This window comes from Oncorhynchus mykiss, chromosome 10 (genome assembly GCF_057628025.1).
Source record: "Oncorhynchus mykiss isolate SJ-2025 chromosome 10, ASM5762802v1, whole genome shotgun sequence".
In the NCBI taxonomy this organism is placed as follows: Eukaryota; Metazoa; Chordata; class Actinopteri; order Salmoniformes; family Salmonidae; genus Oncorhynchus; species Oncorhynchus mykiss.
This window is the reverse complement of record NC_143031.1, coordinates 57,737,501-57,754,799: the sequence shown is the minus strand read 5'-3', so window position 1 is coordinate 57,754,799 and position 17,299 is coordinate 57,737,501. Positions and strand designations below refer to the sequence as shown.

The 17,299-nt window shown below is 44.5% G+C and overlaps 2 protein-coding genes and 1 long non-coding RNA gene across 3 annotated transcripts in view; 2 read left to right on the top strand and 1 right to left on the bottom strand.

Moving 5' to 3' along the window:
- ctnna2 (catenin (cadherin-associated protein), alpha 2) overlaps positions 1-17,299 on the top strand; it is a 665,994-nt gene that overhangs the window by 12,274 nt on the left and 636,421 nt on the right. The window lies entirely within an intron of this gene.
- LOC149980086 (uncharacterized) overlaps positions 4,598-17,299 on the bottom strand; it is a 13,407-nt gene continuing 705 nt past the window's right edge. Inside the window, exons 1-2 of the long non-coding RNA XR_016483835.1 lie at positions 17,011-17,299; positions 4,598-8,243 (exon numbers count right to left, since the gene is read on the bottom strand). The exon at positions 17,011-17,299 is cut by the window's right edge and continues 705 nt beyond it. This is a non-coding gene — a long non-coding RNA (uncharacterized LOC149980086). The remainder of the gene's footprint in view (positions 8,244-17,010) is intronic.
- LOC149980087 (uncharacterized) lies at positions 14,351-16,949 on the top strand. The gene is made up of 2 exons (XM_090188715.1): positions 14,351-15,391; positions 16,911-16,949. The coding sequence occupies exons 1-2, from the start codon at positions 14,363-14,365 to the stop codon at positions 16,947-16,949; spliced, it is 1,068 nt and encodes a 355-aa protein (XP_090044841.1). The 5' UTR covers positions 14,351-14,362.

Sequence of the window (17,299 nt, the reverse complement as noted above, 5' to 3'; positions counted from 1 at the left end):
TTGTGATCTAAAAGGTATCCCAAATCAGCACTCCTTTTCAGAGACGCTTGATACATACGGCCACAGACTTTCAAATCAAGTGACTTTTAAACAGGACTTCTAGCACTGTGCTTACTGTGTGATGTAACTATTATAAGCCATACAATGATCATTATGTTCTTTTCTGTAAAAGGGTGAGGTTTCACCCTCCGTTAACATACTTGGTGTTGTAGAGAGAGGAAGATGAAGAGAGAAGTTGTTATCATTCAAAGTTATTTTTGCTCCCCTGCCGTGGTGATGCCTCCATCTAATTTCCCGCCTATTCCCTACACAGTGCACTACGTTTGACCAGTGCACTGTATAGGGAATAGGTTGCCATTTGGGATATATCCCACGGTCACTACCAATCCTTCTTAGGAACAGAGTGGCCCAGTACTGACCTGTGTGATGTTTGGGAGAAGTTGAAGCTCAGAATGAAATAGAACACGATTATGCTGCATCTCTATGATCTGAAGGTCCACCAGGGGCTAATTAGTTTCAACTTATACAGTACTGACTATTTCTTAATACAAGTCCTCTCTTCCATGTATCCATGGAATACCAGATTTGAACTGACACATCCATATCTCTCGCTCTCACTCTCTCTCTTTCCAGTGCCCGTCTGTCATTCACCCACTCCGGGAATACAAATGAATATTCTGACCTTTAAAAGCAGACTCGTTGGCTAGATCTAGGCCTAGAGAGTAACCGAGGTCTTTCTATGATTTACAGAAGGCTAAGTAGAGCTGGGTCAGGGTCACTTGTTCTTTCTGACGTCTCACAAACAGCATTCACAGTACAATCGTTCAGCATAAGTCTGAATCTCATTCCTTTCATAATGCGCTAGATACTTTTCACCAGAGCCCACAGAGCTATGTAGGAAATTTGGTGCCGTTTGGGCACACTCACTTTCTCGCTATGCTAATCTCTGTGAGGCTCAGTCACTTCTCTGAGCAACTCCACTCTTTCTCTCTCTCTCGCTCTATCTCATTTCAATTAAATGTGCTATATTGGCATCCCTCCCTCCCTCTCTCTCTCACCCCGCCTCTATCCCTCTCTACCTCTCTGTCTCTCTCTATCTATCTATCTGCTGTTCCCTTTATCCGCCCCGTACCTGGGACGCCTTGTTGTTCTTTTGATTCCATCTGAGGCAAATCTCCCTGTAGGGCTCAGATGTAGTGTTGCCTACCCCCCCCCCCCCCCATTGTCCATCCTGCCTGCTGCAGCGTCACGGTCTCTAGACACAAACAGACGCAATGACTGCCACACACCCACACACAATTGCAGACTCTCACTGTGGCAGACACACACAGACGCGCTATAGATCAGGGTCCAGTGTGGCCCCTCAGTACCGGCTCAGCTCTCAGCTCGTCCCCCGCAGTGAGCGGGCCCTAGTGCCTTTGTGCATTAACTTCTCTATTGTTTACGACAGGATATATATGTGCAATCTTTTTGTGTTGATATATTCCGTATTCTCTACTGACTGCACAGACACACCAAGGCCGGCAATATGCTCACTTGAGAGCTGTACCGTGTCTGTCAATCAATCACTCACTCATGCCCTGTTTTCCATGTACAGGTGACTGTGCTGGATCATGTGTCTTGCAGTATGACATTGTCTCAGCATTAAGGGTTAGCCTAATAAAGAGAAACGCTATAAGAGAGAGGAAAGAGAGCATAGAAAGAGAAGAGAGAGACTGTGGGTGTCTCCTGGGCGAGACGACATGCTAGGATTCTTTCGGTCTCCTAGTTTTCACTTCTTTTCTCTCCAGCTAGTATGAACCCTGAGGGGAATCACCCAGCAAAGACAAACTCTGTCTGTCTGTCTGTCTGTCTGTCTGTCTGTCTGTCTGTCTGTCTGTCTGTCTGTCTGTCTGTCTGTCTGTCTGTCTGTCTGTCTGTCTGTCTGTCTGTCTGTGCGCTTGAGACCGGGCGGGGATATGGTGGGCTCACTAGCTATAGCATCATGACCTAGTGCCTATTGGGCTTCCCATAGCAGACACGCTAACCCGGCAGTTTAGAAGAGACGGAATGTAGATTTTTCAGATATTTTGTCACTGTTAGGACACCTTTGTTGGATGAGTCAGTGGTGTTCTTCTGACTCAGCAAACACACACACTTTTTTGAAGCCACACCCGCCCCGTGCCAGCCATATCAATTCCGAGACCCACCTGACATCCGTGCAGATATTTCTCCGCAACCCGACCCGTGGAGAATTGTTGCAAGAGCTGACCCGGTACCCGCCAATAACATCAATGTATTTCACTAAAGATTGGGGTACAGTAGCAGTCTTTCCCAGTTTAAAGCAGTGCAGCCTGATTTCAAAGAACAATAACTGTATTATAGCTCCCGTCCAAATTTTGTGAATGTTATATGCAGTTTGAAGTCGTAAGTTTGCATACACCTTAGCCAAATACATTTACACTCGGTTTTTCACAATTCATGACATTTAATCCCAGTAAAAACTCCCTGTCTTAGGTCAGTTAGGATGACCACTTTATTTTAAGAATGTGAAATGTCAGAATAATAGTAGAGAGAATTATTTATTTCAGCTTTTATTTCTTTCATCACATTCCCAGTGGATCAGAAGTTTACATTAGTATTTGGTAGCATTGCCTTTAAATTGTTTAATTTGGGTCAAACGTTTCAGGTAGCCTTCCAAATGTTTCCCACAATAAGTTGGATGAATTGTGTCCCCTTCCTCCTGACAGAGCTGGTGTAACTGAGTCAGGTTTGTAGGCCTCCTTGCTCGCACACGCTTTTTCAGTTCTGCCCACAAATTTTCTATGGGATTGAGGTCAGGGCTTTGTGAAGGATTTTTCCAATAACTTGACTTTGTTGTGCTTAAGCCATTTTGCCATAACTTTGGAAGTATGCCTGGGGTCATTGTCCATTTGGAAGACCCATTTGTGACCAAGCTTTAACTTCCTGACTGATGTCTTGAGATGTTGCTTCAATATATCAACATCATTTTCCATCTTCATGATGCCATCTATTTTGTGAATTGCACCAGTCCCTCCTGCAGCAAAGCACCCCCACAACATGATGCTGCCACCCCTGTGCTTCACGGTTGGGATGTTGTTCTTCGGCTTGCAAGCCTCCCCTTTTGTCTCCAAACATAACAATGGCTATTATGGCCAAACAGTTCTATTTTTGTTTCCTCAGACATTTCTCAAAAAAGTATGGTCTTTGTCCCCATGTGCAGTTGCAAACCATAGTCTGGCTTTTTTTATTGCAGTTTTGGAGCAGTGGCTTCTTCCTTGATGAGCGGCCTTTCAAGTTACGTCGATATGGGACTCGTTTTACTGTGGATATAGATACTTTTGTACCTGTTTCCTCCAGCATCTTCACAAGGTCCTTTGCTGTTGTTCTGGGATTGATTTGCACTTTTCACACTAAAGTATGTTCATCTCTAAGAGACAGAATGCATCTCCTTCCTGAGCGGAATGACGGCTGCGTGGTCCCATGGTGTTTATACTTGCGTACTATTGTTTGTACAGATGAACCTTCAGGCGTTTGGAAATTGCTCCCAAGGATGAACCTTTTCTGAGTTCTTGGCTGATTTCTTTAGATTTTCCCATGATGTCAAGCAAAGAGGCACTGATTTTGAATGTAGGCCTTGAAATACATCCACAGGTACACCGCTAATTGACTCAAATTATGTCAAAAAGGATGTCAGAAGCTTCTAAAGGCATCACAACATTTTCTGGAATTTTCCAAGCTGTTTAAAGGCACAACTTAGTGTATGTGAACTTCTGACCCACTGGAATCGTGATACAGTAAATTATAAGTGAAATAATCTGTCTGTAAACAATTGTTTGAAAAATTACTTGTGTCATGCACAAAGTAGATGTCCTAACCGACTTGCCAAAACTATAGTTTGTTAACAAGAAATTTGTGGAGTGGTTGAAAAACAAGTTTTAATGACTCCAACCTGAGTGTATGTAAACTTCCGACTTCCATTACACTCAAAAGTTACTTCAACTTCAATCAATGAATGCTAGCGATGGCTAGCTATGCTAGCTACTCTACCAGTTTGTCTAAAGCTTTATCATGCTATTAGCACACCCTGCACACAAAAATGTATATTTTTAAGGGATATGCAGTAGTTTGATAACCATATCACCAAAGTTTGTTGTATCAGACATTCAGTCATTGTATTTAATTAAGAGAATGAACAAGATTTAACAAGGCAATTTGAATGGGCGGCATTTTTTTGTGATTTTTACATCCATACCCCAGTACGACCCACGTGACTGCAGTGAACCTCACGTCGTTTAGGGACTATGGGGCTGAAGCATGGGCACTGCGTGTTTGTTTAGTCCGGTTGCTAGGCACACAATGCAACAGTGAGTGGGCTGCCTACAGCTGCATGCTGAATAGTTTATCGTTCCTTCATTTTGCTATTATCTTGATTTAAAACATTTCCAACCCGCATTATAATTGTTCTGAATTGCGAACCAACCCACGGGTTGAAGGAAAGTTTTCACACCACCCGCCAGCTAATTGAGTACCCGTGGTACCCGACCAAATGAAGGACTCCTAAACACACACACCAAAAAGGCAAAGGCTACTGGACGTAGTGGGAACAGCAATTTAATGGATTCCTATCTGTAAAAACAGCTTTTATTTTGTGTATATAGCTTCTTATGACACAATTATACCCACAATTTGGCTGTGATGCTGTTGAAGTGACAATACATTTGTCACACCCTGACTGAATGACAGCACATTTGCTTGTCAGACCATATCATTCTATTCCCAAAACACAGAAATCCGAAATCTTGTCCAAAATCCAATCCTTAGAACACAGCTTGCCATATGTAATTTCATGCTCTTGGTTTAGAATTTAAAAACCCAACAGTAATTATATTTTTGTCTCGTCTTGTTAATACGATTTAACCACTAAATGTTCTCCATTAACTTGGATAAGTAACGGCCGTGCTCATTTGGCCTGATTTCTATGTAGGCTTTCCAGAAGACAGGGAAATCTAAGTATAAACAGTATCTCAAATACATTTATAACCTTTGTATTTTTTTTTTGCATTTGGGAAGCTTAATATCGGGACTATCCCAGATTGCCCTTTTAATTCCTGCGAGCCCAGCCAAGAGGATGTCAGTACAGCTCTACAGCTCTTTATGCTCCCTTCCTTTCTTAAAAATATTCATCATGAATCATCTGCGTCTGCCTCTGCCGCTGAGACGAAGGGCCATGCGAGGAGAGACAGCAGGTGCTCTTTACTGATTTCCCCTCGTGTGAGAAATCCAACAACGTCTTTTCAAAGGGGCAGATGGCTAGCTGGTTTCAAGCTCTGTGAGAATTACCCCCATATTGTCAGAAGGGGGATGGTTCAGTTTGAGTGTGTGCTAGTGTGTGTGCTAGGTTTGCCTTGTTGTGTTTACTTCAAAGAGACTGAGGGGCTCTGAGGTGCTGCCTTTGTTGTGTTTCAAAGTGAATCATTACAATAGGTGAGAACATGTATTAGTGTGTACTGGAAAGTAGTCAGTGAACTGCAGGAGACAAAACTGAGTTGACTCTTACGTAGTCACATAAGAGTCAATTAGACTTTTTTGACTCTCACATAGTCACATACGAGTCAATTAGACTCAGTTGACTCTCACATAGTCACAATAAGAGACAATTAGACTTAGTTGACTCTCACATAGTCACACAAGAGTCAATTAGACTCAGTTGACTCTCACATAGTCACAATAAGAGACAATTAGACGTAGTTGACTCTCACATAGTCACATATGAGTCCATTAGGGTGTGCGTCCTCTATGGAGAAGACAAAAGCCTGAGATGTGACCAGTGTATTTCTAGTACTGATTTAAAACATGTATTGGATGTTCAGAGGGAATTCAGTGTGGGTCTGTGTATATGAGCTTGTCTTTGAAATGAATCAACAAGCTATAAAACTCCTCAAGCATCTCCACCATCCAATTCTCCTACCTGGACTCAACATCATATTTTCAGTTAAGTTTATGGTGCATCTCCTATGGCACCCTATTCTCTATATAATTCCCTGGTCAAAAGTAGTGCACTACTGTATGTAGGGAATAGAGAGCCATTTGGAAAGCAGCCTATTTTGAATTACTAAATAATCCAGTCTAGAGACAATTTTGCGTTGCCCGGATAGAATTGCTTGTCACCAGACATCTGTTTTTGTTATTGGTTCAAACTTGATCAATTTGTTGGGGGAAAAAAGTAATTACGAATACGGAAAGCAATTTGAATCTCCCATTGTCGTGCGTTGGTCCTTCTATTCTGTAATGAGTGACGCTGTAAAAGGGAAATCTTTATGGCATAATATCTGTTATAGGAAAGCAATAAAAGGAGGGATTTCTCTTTAATAGTTATTCTAAGGGAGAGGCCTGGCAGATTTTTACATTACTCCATGAATGTGTCCTAAAATGGCCCACTATTCCCTTTTTAGGGCACTACCTCTGGTCAACAATAGGGCACTGTGTAGATGATTTGGGGCGGACCCTACACCTCTCACTGTGCACCTGCACAGTCAGCCGTACGTTAAAGATGAAGAGGTCCTGCATTAAATGAAGTACAACTTGTAAAAGGCAAAATGACTCATTCATGAGCCCTTTGTTGGGCTACATAGCTGATTTCAACCTTCATAAGCCCTTTGTTAGGCTACATAGCTGATTTCAGCCTTCATAAACCCTTTGTTGGGCTACATAGCTGATTTCAGCCTTCATAAACACTTTGTTAGGCTACATAGCTGATTTCAGCCTTCATAAGCCCTTTGTTAGGCTACATAGCTGATTTCAGCCTTCATAAGCCCTTTGTTAGGCTACATAGCTGATTTCAGCCTTCATAAGCCCTTTGTTAGGCTACATAGCTGATTTCAGCCTTCATAAACCCTTTGTTAGGCTACATAGCTGATTTCAGCCTTCATAAACCCTTTGTTAGGCTACATAGCTGATTTCAGCCTTCATAAGCCCTTTGTTAGGCTACATAGCTGATTTCAGCCTTCATAAACCCTTTGTTAGGCTACATAGCTGATTTCAGCCTTCATAAACCCTTTGTTAGGCTACATAGCTGATGTCAGCCTTCATAAGCCCTTTGTTAGGCTACATAGCTGATTTCAGCCTTCATAAACCCTTTGTTAGGCTACATAGCTGATTTCAGCCTTCATAAGCCCTTTCTAAGGCTTTATATAGATGCTTACTTCAGAAATGATTCATAAGGAATGTCAAGCTAGTGGTTAGCTGCGAGGGACCCCAAAAACAGCTTATGTTCGCCATATGCCTGATCTGCAACAGTGGAAGGAGCATCCTGCTCCAGGCTACACTGTACGGTAGCTAACACAAGTGTCACACTGTATGGTGGCACAACTTTGATTAAGCCTGTCACTTTGGTCTTTGAAGTTTGAAGTCTGTCTTAGCAGCTAGCAGCTAGCTGAGGAGGTGAGTGGGTGGGGTTGTGTTGAGTTGAGAGAAATGCCTGTGAAGATGTTACCATCTGATAGGCTAGTCATTGACTCGTGCAGCAGGACACAGGCAGGAAATTGACACGCTGTAATTTCGACTAATTCGAGGCGTGTGTTTCGCTGAAATTGCACTTAGAGCATGTCCAGGAGAAGCTAGGGCGGATGTCATCGGAGCCAACAAATTTCATTATGATCTCGAGAGCTATTAGTTTCATACCTGCTGGTTTCCCTCTCTCTCTCTCTCTCTCTCTCTGGCTACACAATCCGTTTTTCTTCGTCTAGGGCTCTCATGTGGGCTACAAGCTTGAGGTTGTTGTTTTGCAACCTCGCTCTCAAATCAGCAGTCTCAAAGCCTCTGCATTGCTTTTACTTTGAACTCGCAAGGTAGGTGCGAGTTTATGTGTACACGTGTATGAGAGAGAGAGAGAGAGAGAGAGAGAGAGAGAGAGAGAGAGAGAGAGAGAGAGAGGGAGAGGGAGAGGGAGAGAGAGAGAGAGAGAGAGAGAGAGGGAGAGGGAGAGAGAGAGAGAGAGAGAGAGAGAGAGAGAGAGAGAAAAGGCACATCTGTGTATGCGTGTGCGAGTGTGTGTACGTGTGTGTATGTTTGTGTGTGGTTATGTATGTATACATGCGTGTGAATGCCGGGGAATCTGTTAGACTGCCCCCGAGGCTTCACACATGTTCCCGATCCTACTTTGATCAGCCTTCTCTGGCCCTGCGATGCACACACTCCTGCTCCTGTGAATCTGGGCCACTGCAGAGGTGGCATATTAGCTCCTGTAATGAGAAGGGATGGGGACATTTTTAGGCTGCCTTCTCTCTGAATGTTACAGAATCCTTAATGCACATTTAATCCATGTAAGCACAACTTCAGTGTTTCAAAAGTTTCCTCGATATCTGACATTTGCCTCAGCCCTCTCTGCAAATACTCTTGTATATTTACCAAACTCTGAGTGTACACATTTTGAATTATTGAACAGCCTCACTGTAAGTCACCATAACTTATAAGCTGATTTTTTATTCATGTAGCCTACTTCTAACTCGCTGAAAGTTTAAACTCACTGGAAGTGTAAACTCACTGAAAGTTTGAACTCACTGGAAGTGTAAACTCACTGGAAGTGTAAACTCGCTGAAAGTTTAAACTCACTGGAAGTGTAAACTCACTGGAAGTGTAAACTTGCTGAAAGTTTAAACTCACTGGAAGTGTAAACTCGCTGAAAGTTTAAACTCACTGGAAGTGTGAACTGAACCTGTTATGGCTGTGGCCAGTCACTCTGACATTAGTAGGCCTATATTAAAGCTCTTGTGAACAGCAGACGGCGTGACTGACGCTGGGAGTTAGAACCCGGGTCTTATTTGTGTCAGACGAGTGTCGTAGCATGCTAATCAAAAGTGTAGGCTTTGGTTTGGCACAATGAGAAGGCATATCTGGCCCTGGGAAGTTAAGAGCTATCAGAAGCCCGTTCATGGGAGTGCCAATAAACCCCACTATGGGGCCGCAATGAGGTTTCTGTGGCGACGGGAGGCAGGTGTTAACATTAGCCCAGCGTTGGCTAGAGAGAGGGGGAAATTACTTCCTGTCATCTAACTGTATTGAAGCTGTCTCCCTAAGCAACTTGGCTCTGTGGGACGCCAAGCCCAGCACTTATCACTCAGGACCCAGATGTTTGTGGAATGAAGCCTGTACACGCCACTCACAGCCTAGCTACCCATTCTGAACTGAACCATTCATATACACACCGCTCACAGCCTAGCTACCCATTCTGAACTGAACCATTCATATACAGGCCGCTCACAGCCTAGCTACCCATTCTGAACTGAACCATTCATATACACGCCGCTCACAGCCTAGCTACCCATTCTGAACTGAACCATTCATATACACACCGCTCACAGCCTAGCTACCCATTCTGAACTGAACCATTCATATACACACCGCTCACAGCCTAGCTACCCATTCTGAACTGAACCATTCATATACATGCCGCTCACAGCCTAGCTACCCATTCTGAACTGAACCATTCATATACACACCGCTCACAGCCTAGCTACCCATTCTGAACTGAACCATTCATATACACGCCGCTCACAGCCTAGCTACCCATTCTGAACTGAACCATTCATGTACACGCCGCTCACAGCCTAGCTACCCATTCTGAACTGAACCGTTCATATACACGCCGCTCACAGCCTAGCTACCCATTCTGAACTGAACCATTCATATACATGCCGCTCACAGCCTAGCTACCCATTCTGAACTGAACCATTCATATACACGCCGCTCACAGCCTAGCTACCCATTCTGAACTGAACCATTCATGTACACGCCGCTCACAGCCTAGCTACCCATTCTGAACTGAACCGTTCATATACACGCCGCTCACAGCCTAGCTACCCATTCTGAACTGAACCATTCATATACACACCGCTCACAGCCTAGCTACCCATTCTGAACTGAACCATTCATATACACACCGCTCACAGCCTAGCTACCCATTCTGAACTGAACCGTTCATGTACACGCCGCTCACAGCCTAGCTACCCATTCTGAACTGAACCGTTCATATACACGCCGCTCACAGCCTAGCTACCCATTCTGAACTGAACCATTCATATACACACCGCTCACAGCCTAGCTACCCATTCTGAACTGAACCATTTATATACATGCCGCTCACAGCCTAGCTACCCATTCTGAACTGAACCGTTCATATACACGCCGCTCACAGCCTAGCTACCCATTCTGAACTGAACCATTCATATACACACCGCTCACAGCCTAGCTACCCATTCTGAACTGAACCATTCATATACACACCGCTCACAGCCTAGCTACCCATTCTGAACTGAACCGTTCATATACACGCCGCTCACAGCCTAGCTACCCATTCTGAACTGAACCGTTCATATACACGCCGCTCACAGCCTAGCTACCCATTCTGAACTGAACCATTCATATACACGCCGCTCACAGCCTAGCTACCCATTCTGAACTGAACCATTCATATACACGCCGCTCACAGCCTAGCTACCCATTCTGAACTGAACCATTCATATGCACACCGCTCACAGCCTAGCTACCCATTCTGAACTGAACCATTCATATACACGCCGCTCACAGCCTAGCTACCCATTCTGAACTGAACCATTCATATACACACCGCTCACAGCCTAGCTACCCATTCTGAACTGAACCATTCATATACACGCCGCTCACAGCCTAGCTACCCATTCTGAACTGAACCATTCATATACACATCGCTCACAGCCTAGCTACCCATTCTGAACTGAACCATTCATATACAGGCCGCTCACAGCCTAGCTACCCATTCTGAACTGAACCGTTCATGTACACGCCGCTCACAGCCTAGCTACCCATTCTGAACTGAACCATTCATATACACACCGCTCACAGCCTAGCTACCCATTCTGAACTGAACCGTTCATGTACACGCCGCTCACAGCCTAGCTACCCATTCTGAACTGAACCATTCATATACACACCGCTCACAGCCTAGCTACCCATTCTGAACTGAACCATTCATATACATGCCGCTCACAGCCTAGCTACCCATTCTGAACTGAACCGTTCATGTACACGCCGCTCACAGCCTAGCTACCCATTCTGAACTGAACCATTCATATACACACCGCTCACAGCCTAGCTACCCATTCTGAACTGAACCATTCATATACAGGCCGCTCACAGCCTAGCTACCCATTCTGAACTGAACCGTTCATGTACACGCCGCTCACAGCCTAGCTACCCATTCTGAACTGAACCGTTCATGTACACGCCGCTCACAGCCTAGCTACCCATTCTGAACTGAACCATTTATATACACGCCGCTCACAGCCTAGCTACCCATTCTGAACTGAATTGAATCTCGGGAGTTGATAGGCTTGAAGTCATAAACAGCTCTGTGTTACAAGCATTGCGAAAAACCGTTCCGTATTTTATCTAACGATTGGCAACCCTAAGTCTAAATATTGCTGTTACATTACACAACCTTCAATGTTATGTCATAATTATGTAAAATTCTGCCGAATTAATTACAGTCTTTGTTAGGAAGAAATGGTCTTCACACAGTTCAGAACGAGCCAGGCGGCCCAAACTGCTGCATTTTCCCTGACTCTGCTTGCACAGAACGCAAGAGAAGTGACACAGTTTCAGGCACAGCATTGATTATATGCAGCGCAGGACAAGCTAGTTAAACTAGTAATATCCTCAACCATGTGTAGTGATTATGTTAAGATGTATTGTTTTTATAAGATAAGGTTAATGCTAGCTAGCAACTGACCATGGCTCCTTGCTGCCTGCACTCGCGTAACAGGTGGTCAGCCTGCTACGCAGTCTCCTTGTGGATTGCAATATAATCAGCACAAATTGGCATCCAAAAATGCTGATTACCGATTGTTATGAAAACTTGAAATCCACCCTAATTAATCGGCCATTCCGATTAATCGGTCAAGCTCTACAGGAGAGGACTCCTATACGAAAAACTGGACCACAACGATTGGTTGGCTAGCTTCCTAATTCATACACTAACTGACTAGGCTAAATTATTTGTACTTGATGATTCATTCACACTTGTTTTTTCCAAAAGCTAACTGTTTATTTGTTTTCTGATCGAACCAAATGCACAGGAGGGAGAGAAATCAAAAACCAACAGGCAAATGAGTCTGACCTTGTGTCCACTACATCCATGTGTGCTTATCGCAGAATCAACGGCATGGTACCGTGGTATTAACATCAATTGAGGGCAGCAGCAACAGAGTAGTAGTGGAGTTAATCTCAATATCAGCAGCAACAGAGTAGTAGTGGAGTTAATCTCAACAGCAGCAGGGAACAGAGTAGTAGTGGAGTTAATCTCAACAGCAGCGGGAAACAGAGTAGTAGTGGAGTTAATCTCAACAGCAGCAGGAAACAGAGTAGTATTGGAGTTAATTTCAACAGCAGCAGGAAACAGAGTAGTAGTGGAGTTAATCTCAACAGCAGCAGGAAACAGAGTAGTAGTGGAGTTAATCTCAACAGCAGCAGGAAACAGAGTAGTAGTGGGGTTAATCTCAACAGCAGCAGGAAACAGAGTAGTAGTGGAGTTAATCTCAACAGCAGAAGGAAACTGAGTAGTAGTGGAGTTAATCTCAACAGCAGCAGCAACAGAGTAGTAGTGGAGTTAATCTCAACAGCAGCAGGAAACCGAGTATTAATGGAGTTTATCTCAACAGCAGCAGGAAACAGAGTAGTAGTGTAAATTAATCTCAACAGCAGCAGGAAACAGAGTAGTAGTAGTAGTAGTACTCTAGTGAAGTTAATCCCTGTATATCAACATGGCCTTGACAGAACAGAACAGCATGTACTGCCATGATGACTCCCAATCAGTGTCTGTTTAGTCCAGACCCTTGTGAAACTGCATGGACCCAATGGCTTAGTGGGTTAAACCATGTCGCTGACAACACCAGTGTTGTGGACTTGATTCCTGCATGGACCACATATGCAAAGTGTTTGACTGTGGCACTGGCAACACTAGGGCCACATTCAGTAAGCAAACATTGAACAAATGTCAGATTTAACAGCCATTTCCTGCTGCTACTAAGATTAACTCCACTACTACTGACATTATTCCCTCCACTGCTACTGACATGATTCCCTCCACTTCTACTGACATAATTCCCTCCATTACTACTGGCATGATTCCCTCCATTACTACTGACATGATTCCCTCCATTACTACTGACATGATTCCCTCCATTACTACTGACATGATTATCTCCATTACTACTGACATGATTCCCTCTACTACTACTGACATGATTTCCTCCACTACTACTGACAGGATTCCCTCAATTACTACACTACTGGCATGATTCCCTCCATTACTACTGACATGATTCCCTCCATTACTACTGACATGATTATCTCCATTACTACTGACATGATTATCTCCATTACTACTGACATGATTCCCTCTACTACTACTGACATGATTTCCTCCACTACTACTGCCATGATTCCCTCCACTACTACTGCCACGATTCCCTCTACTACTACTGCCATGATTCCCTCCATTTCTGCTGACATGATTCCCTCCACTACTACTGACATGATTCCCCCCATTACTACTGACATGATTCTCTCCATTACTACTGACACGATTCCCTCCACTACTACTGACATGATTCCCTCCACTACCACTGACATGATTCCCTCCACTACTACTGACATGATTATCTCCACTACTACTGACACGATTCCCTCCACTACTACTGACATGATTCCCTCCATTACCACTGACATTACTCCCTCCACTACCACTGACATTATTCCCTCCACTACTACTGACATGATTCCCTCCACTACTACTGCCATGATTCCCTCCACTACAACGGACATGATTCCCTCCACTACTACTGACACGATTCCCTCCACTACTGCTGACATGATTCCCTCCACTGCTACTGACATGATTCCCTCCACTACTACTGCCATGATTCCCTCCACTGCTACTGACATGATTCCCTCCACTACTACTGACATGATTCCCTCCACTACTACCGACATGATTCCCTCCACTACTACTGACATGATTCCCTCTACTACTACTGACATGATTTCCTCCGCTACTACTGCCATGATTCCCTCAACTACTACTGCCATGATTCCCTCCACTACTACTGACATGATTCCCTCCACTACTACTGACATGATTCCCTCCACTACTACTGACATGATTCCCTCCACTACTACTGACATGATTCCCTCCACTACTACTGACATGATTCCCTCCATTACTACTGACATGATTCCCTCCACTACTACTGACATGATTCCCTCCACTGCTACTGACATGATTCCCTCCACTACTACTGACATGATTCCCTCCACTACAACTGACATGATTCCCTCCACTGCTACTGACACGATTCCCTCCATTACTGCTGACATGATTCCCTCCACTACTACTGACATGATTCCCCCCATTACTACTGACACGATTCCCTCCACTACTACTGCCACGATTCCCTCCACTGCTACTGACATGATTCTCTCCACTACTACTGACATGATTCCCCCCACTACTACTGACATGATTCCCTCCACTACTACTGCCACGATTCCCTCCACTGCTACTGACATGATTCCCTCCACTACTACTGACATGATTCCCTCCATTACTACTGACATGATTCCCTCCATTACTACTGACATGATTATCTCCATTACTACTGACATGATTATCTCCATTACTACTGACATGATTCCCTCTACTACTACTGACATGATTTCCTCCACTACTACTGCCATGATTCCCTCCACTACTACTGCCACGATTCCCTCTACTACTACTGCCATGATTCCCTCCATTTCTGCTGACATGATTCCCTCCACTACTACTGACATGATTCCCCCCATTACTACTGACATGATTCTCTCCATTACTACTGACACGATTCCCTCCACTACTACTGACATGATTCCCTCCACTACCACTGACATGATTCCCTCCACTACTACTGACATGATTATCTCCACTACTACTGACACGATTCCCTCCACTACTACTGACATGATTCCCTCCATTACCACTGACATTACTCCCTCCACTACCACTGACATTATTCCCTCCACTACTACTGACATGATTCCCTCCACTACTACTGCCATGATTCCCTCCACTACAACGGACATGATTCCCTCCACTACTACTGACACGATTCCCTCCACTACTACTGACATGATTCCCTCCACTGCTACTGACATGATTCCCTCCACTACTACTGCCACGATTCCCTCCACTGCTACTGACATGATTCCCTCCACTACTACTGACATGATTCCCTCCACTACTACTGACATGATTCCCTCCACTACTACTGACATGATTCCCTCTACTACTACTGACATGATTTCCTCCGCTACTACTGCCATGATTCCCTCAACTACTACTGCCATGATTCCCTCCACTACTACTGACATGATTCCCTCCACTACTACTGACATAATTCCCTCCACTACTACTGACATGATTCCCTCCACTACTACTGACATGATTCCCTCCACTACTACTGACATGATTCCCTCCATTACTACTGACATGATTCCCTCCACTACTACTGACATGATTCCCTCCACTACTACTGACATGATTCCCTCCACTACAACTGACATGATTCCCTCCACTGCTACTGACACGATTCCCTCCATTACTGCTGACATGATTCCCTCCACTACTACTGACATGATTCCCCCCATTACTACTGACACGATTCCCTCCACTACTACTGACATGATTCCCTCCATTACCACTGACATTACTCCCTCCACTACCACTGACATTATTCCCTCCACTACTACTGACATGATTCCCTCCACTACTACTGCCATGATTCCCTCCACTACAGCGGACATGATTCCCTCCACTACTACTGACACGATTCCCTCCACTACTACTGACATGATTCCCTCCACTGCTACTGACATGATTCCCTCCACTACTACTGACATGATTCCCTCCACTACTACTGACATGATTCCCTCCACTACTACTGCCACGATTCCCTCCACTGCTACTGACATGATTCCCTCCACTACTACTGACATAATTCCCTCCACTACTACTGACATGATTCCCTCCACTACTACTGACATGATTCCCTCTACTACTACTGACATGATTTCCTCCACTACTACTGCCATGATTCCCTTCACTACTACTGCCATGATTCCCTCCACTACTACTGCCATGATTCCCTCCACTACTACTGACATGATTCCCTCCACTACTACTGACATGATTCCCTCCACTACTACTGACACGATTCCCTCCACTACTACTGCCACGATTCCCTCCACTGCTACTGACATGATTCCCTCCACTACTACTGACATGATTCCCCCCACTACTACTGACATGATTCCCTCCACTACTACTGCCACGATTCCCTCCACTGCTACTGACATGATTCCCTCCACTACTACTGACATGATTCCCTCCACTACTACTGACATGATTCCCTCCACTACTACTGACATGATTCCCTCTACTATTACTGACATGATTTCCTCCACTACTACTGCCATGATTCCCTTCACTACTACTGCCTTGATTCCCTCCACTACTACTGACATGATTCCCTCCACTACTACTGACATGATTCCCTCCACTACTACTGATATCCTACATGTCAGAAAGGTTTGTTATCTAAAGTTGTACCCTTGCTTTTACGAACCCCATGGTTGTGGGTTTGTTTCCCGGATGAACCACATATAGCTAACTAAAAATATGAGATGTTGACACCTCTGTACAGTAAATCACTTTTAATAAAATTGTCTGCTAAACAACCATGGGGAAGCCAGGTTATTTCACTCACTGAGGGAAAATACAGGATAGGCAATGGAGACATGATTATGGAAATGAGCTACTTGTGTGTCCTGCAGTGGAGAGTCCTCTGGGTGAATGCAGTGGAGAGTCCTCTGGGTGAATGCGATGGAGAGTCTATTGACATTGACACAAACCTGTTGTGTGTGTGGGTGGTGGCTTACTGTAGCTCTGTGGATGGTCTTAGCCATCATGATCCCTGGCTGTTGATCTCTGTCTCTTTGGGCGCAATGACAAGGTCAAAGTCATTGTGTCGCTGTTATGCAACTGCTGCGTTGACTGACGGACGCAGAGCTAGGGCTTTGTGGATATCATTTCTGCATCCAAAATGCCAGACTATTCCCTATATAATGTACTACTTTTTGACCAGGACCCAGAGTTTGCATTTTGTTAGTCCCATTGAGATCAAGTCTCGTTCGCCATAAAGACCTGGGCCCCGTATCAATAAAATGT

Excerpts from the sequence above, each read along its gene's own strand:
- LOC149980087 (XM_090188715.1), top strand. The coding sequence starts at position 14,363 with ATGATTCCCTCCACTGCTACTGACACGATTCCCTCCATTACTGCTGAC. Across the intron at positions 15,392-16,910 it reads TGATTTCCTCCGCTACTACT|AGTCCTCTGGGTGAATGCAG; the intron begins GCCATGATTCCC and ends CCTGCAGTGGAG.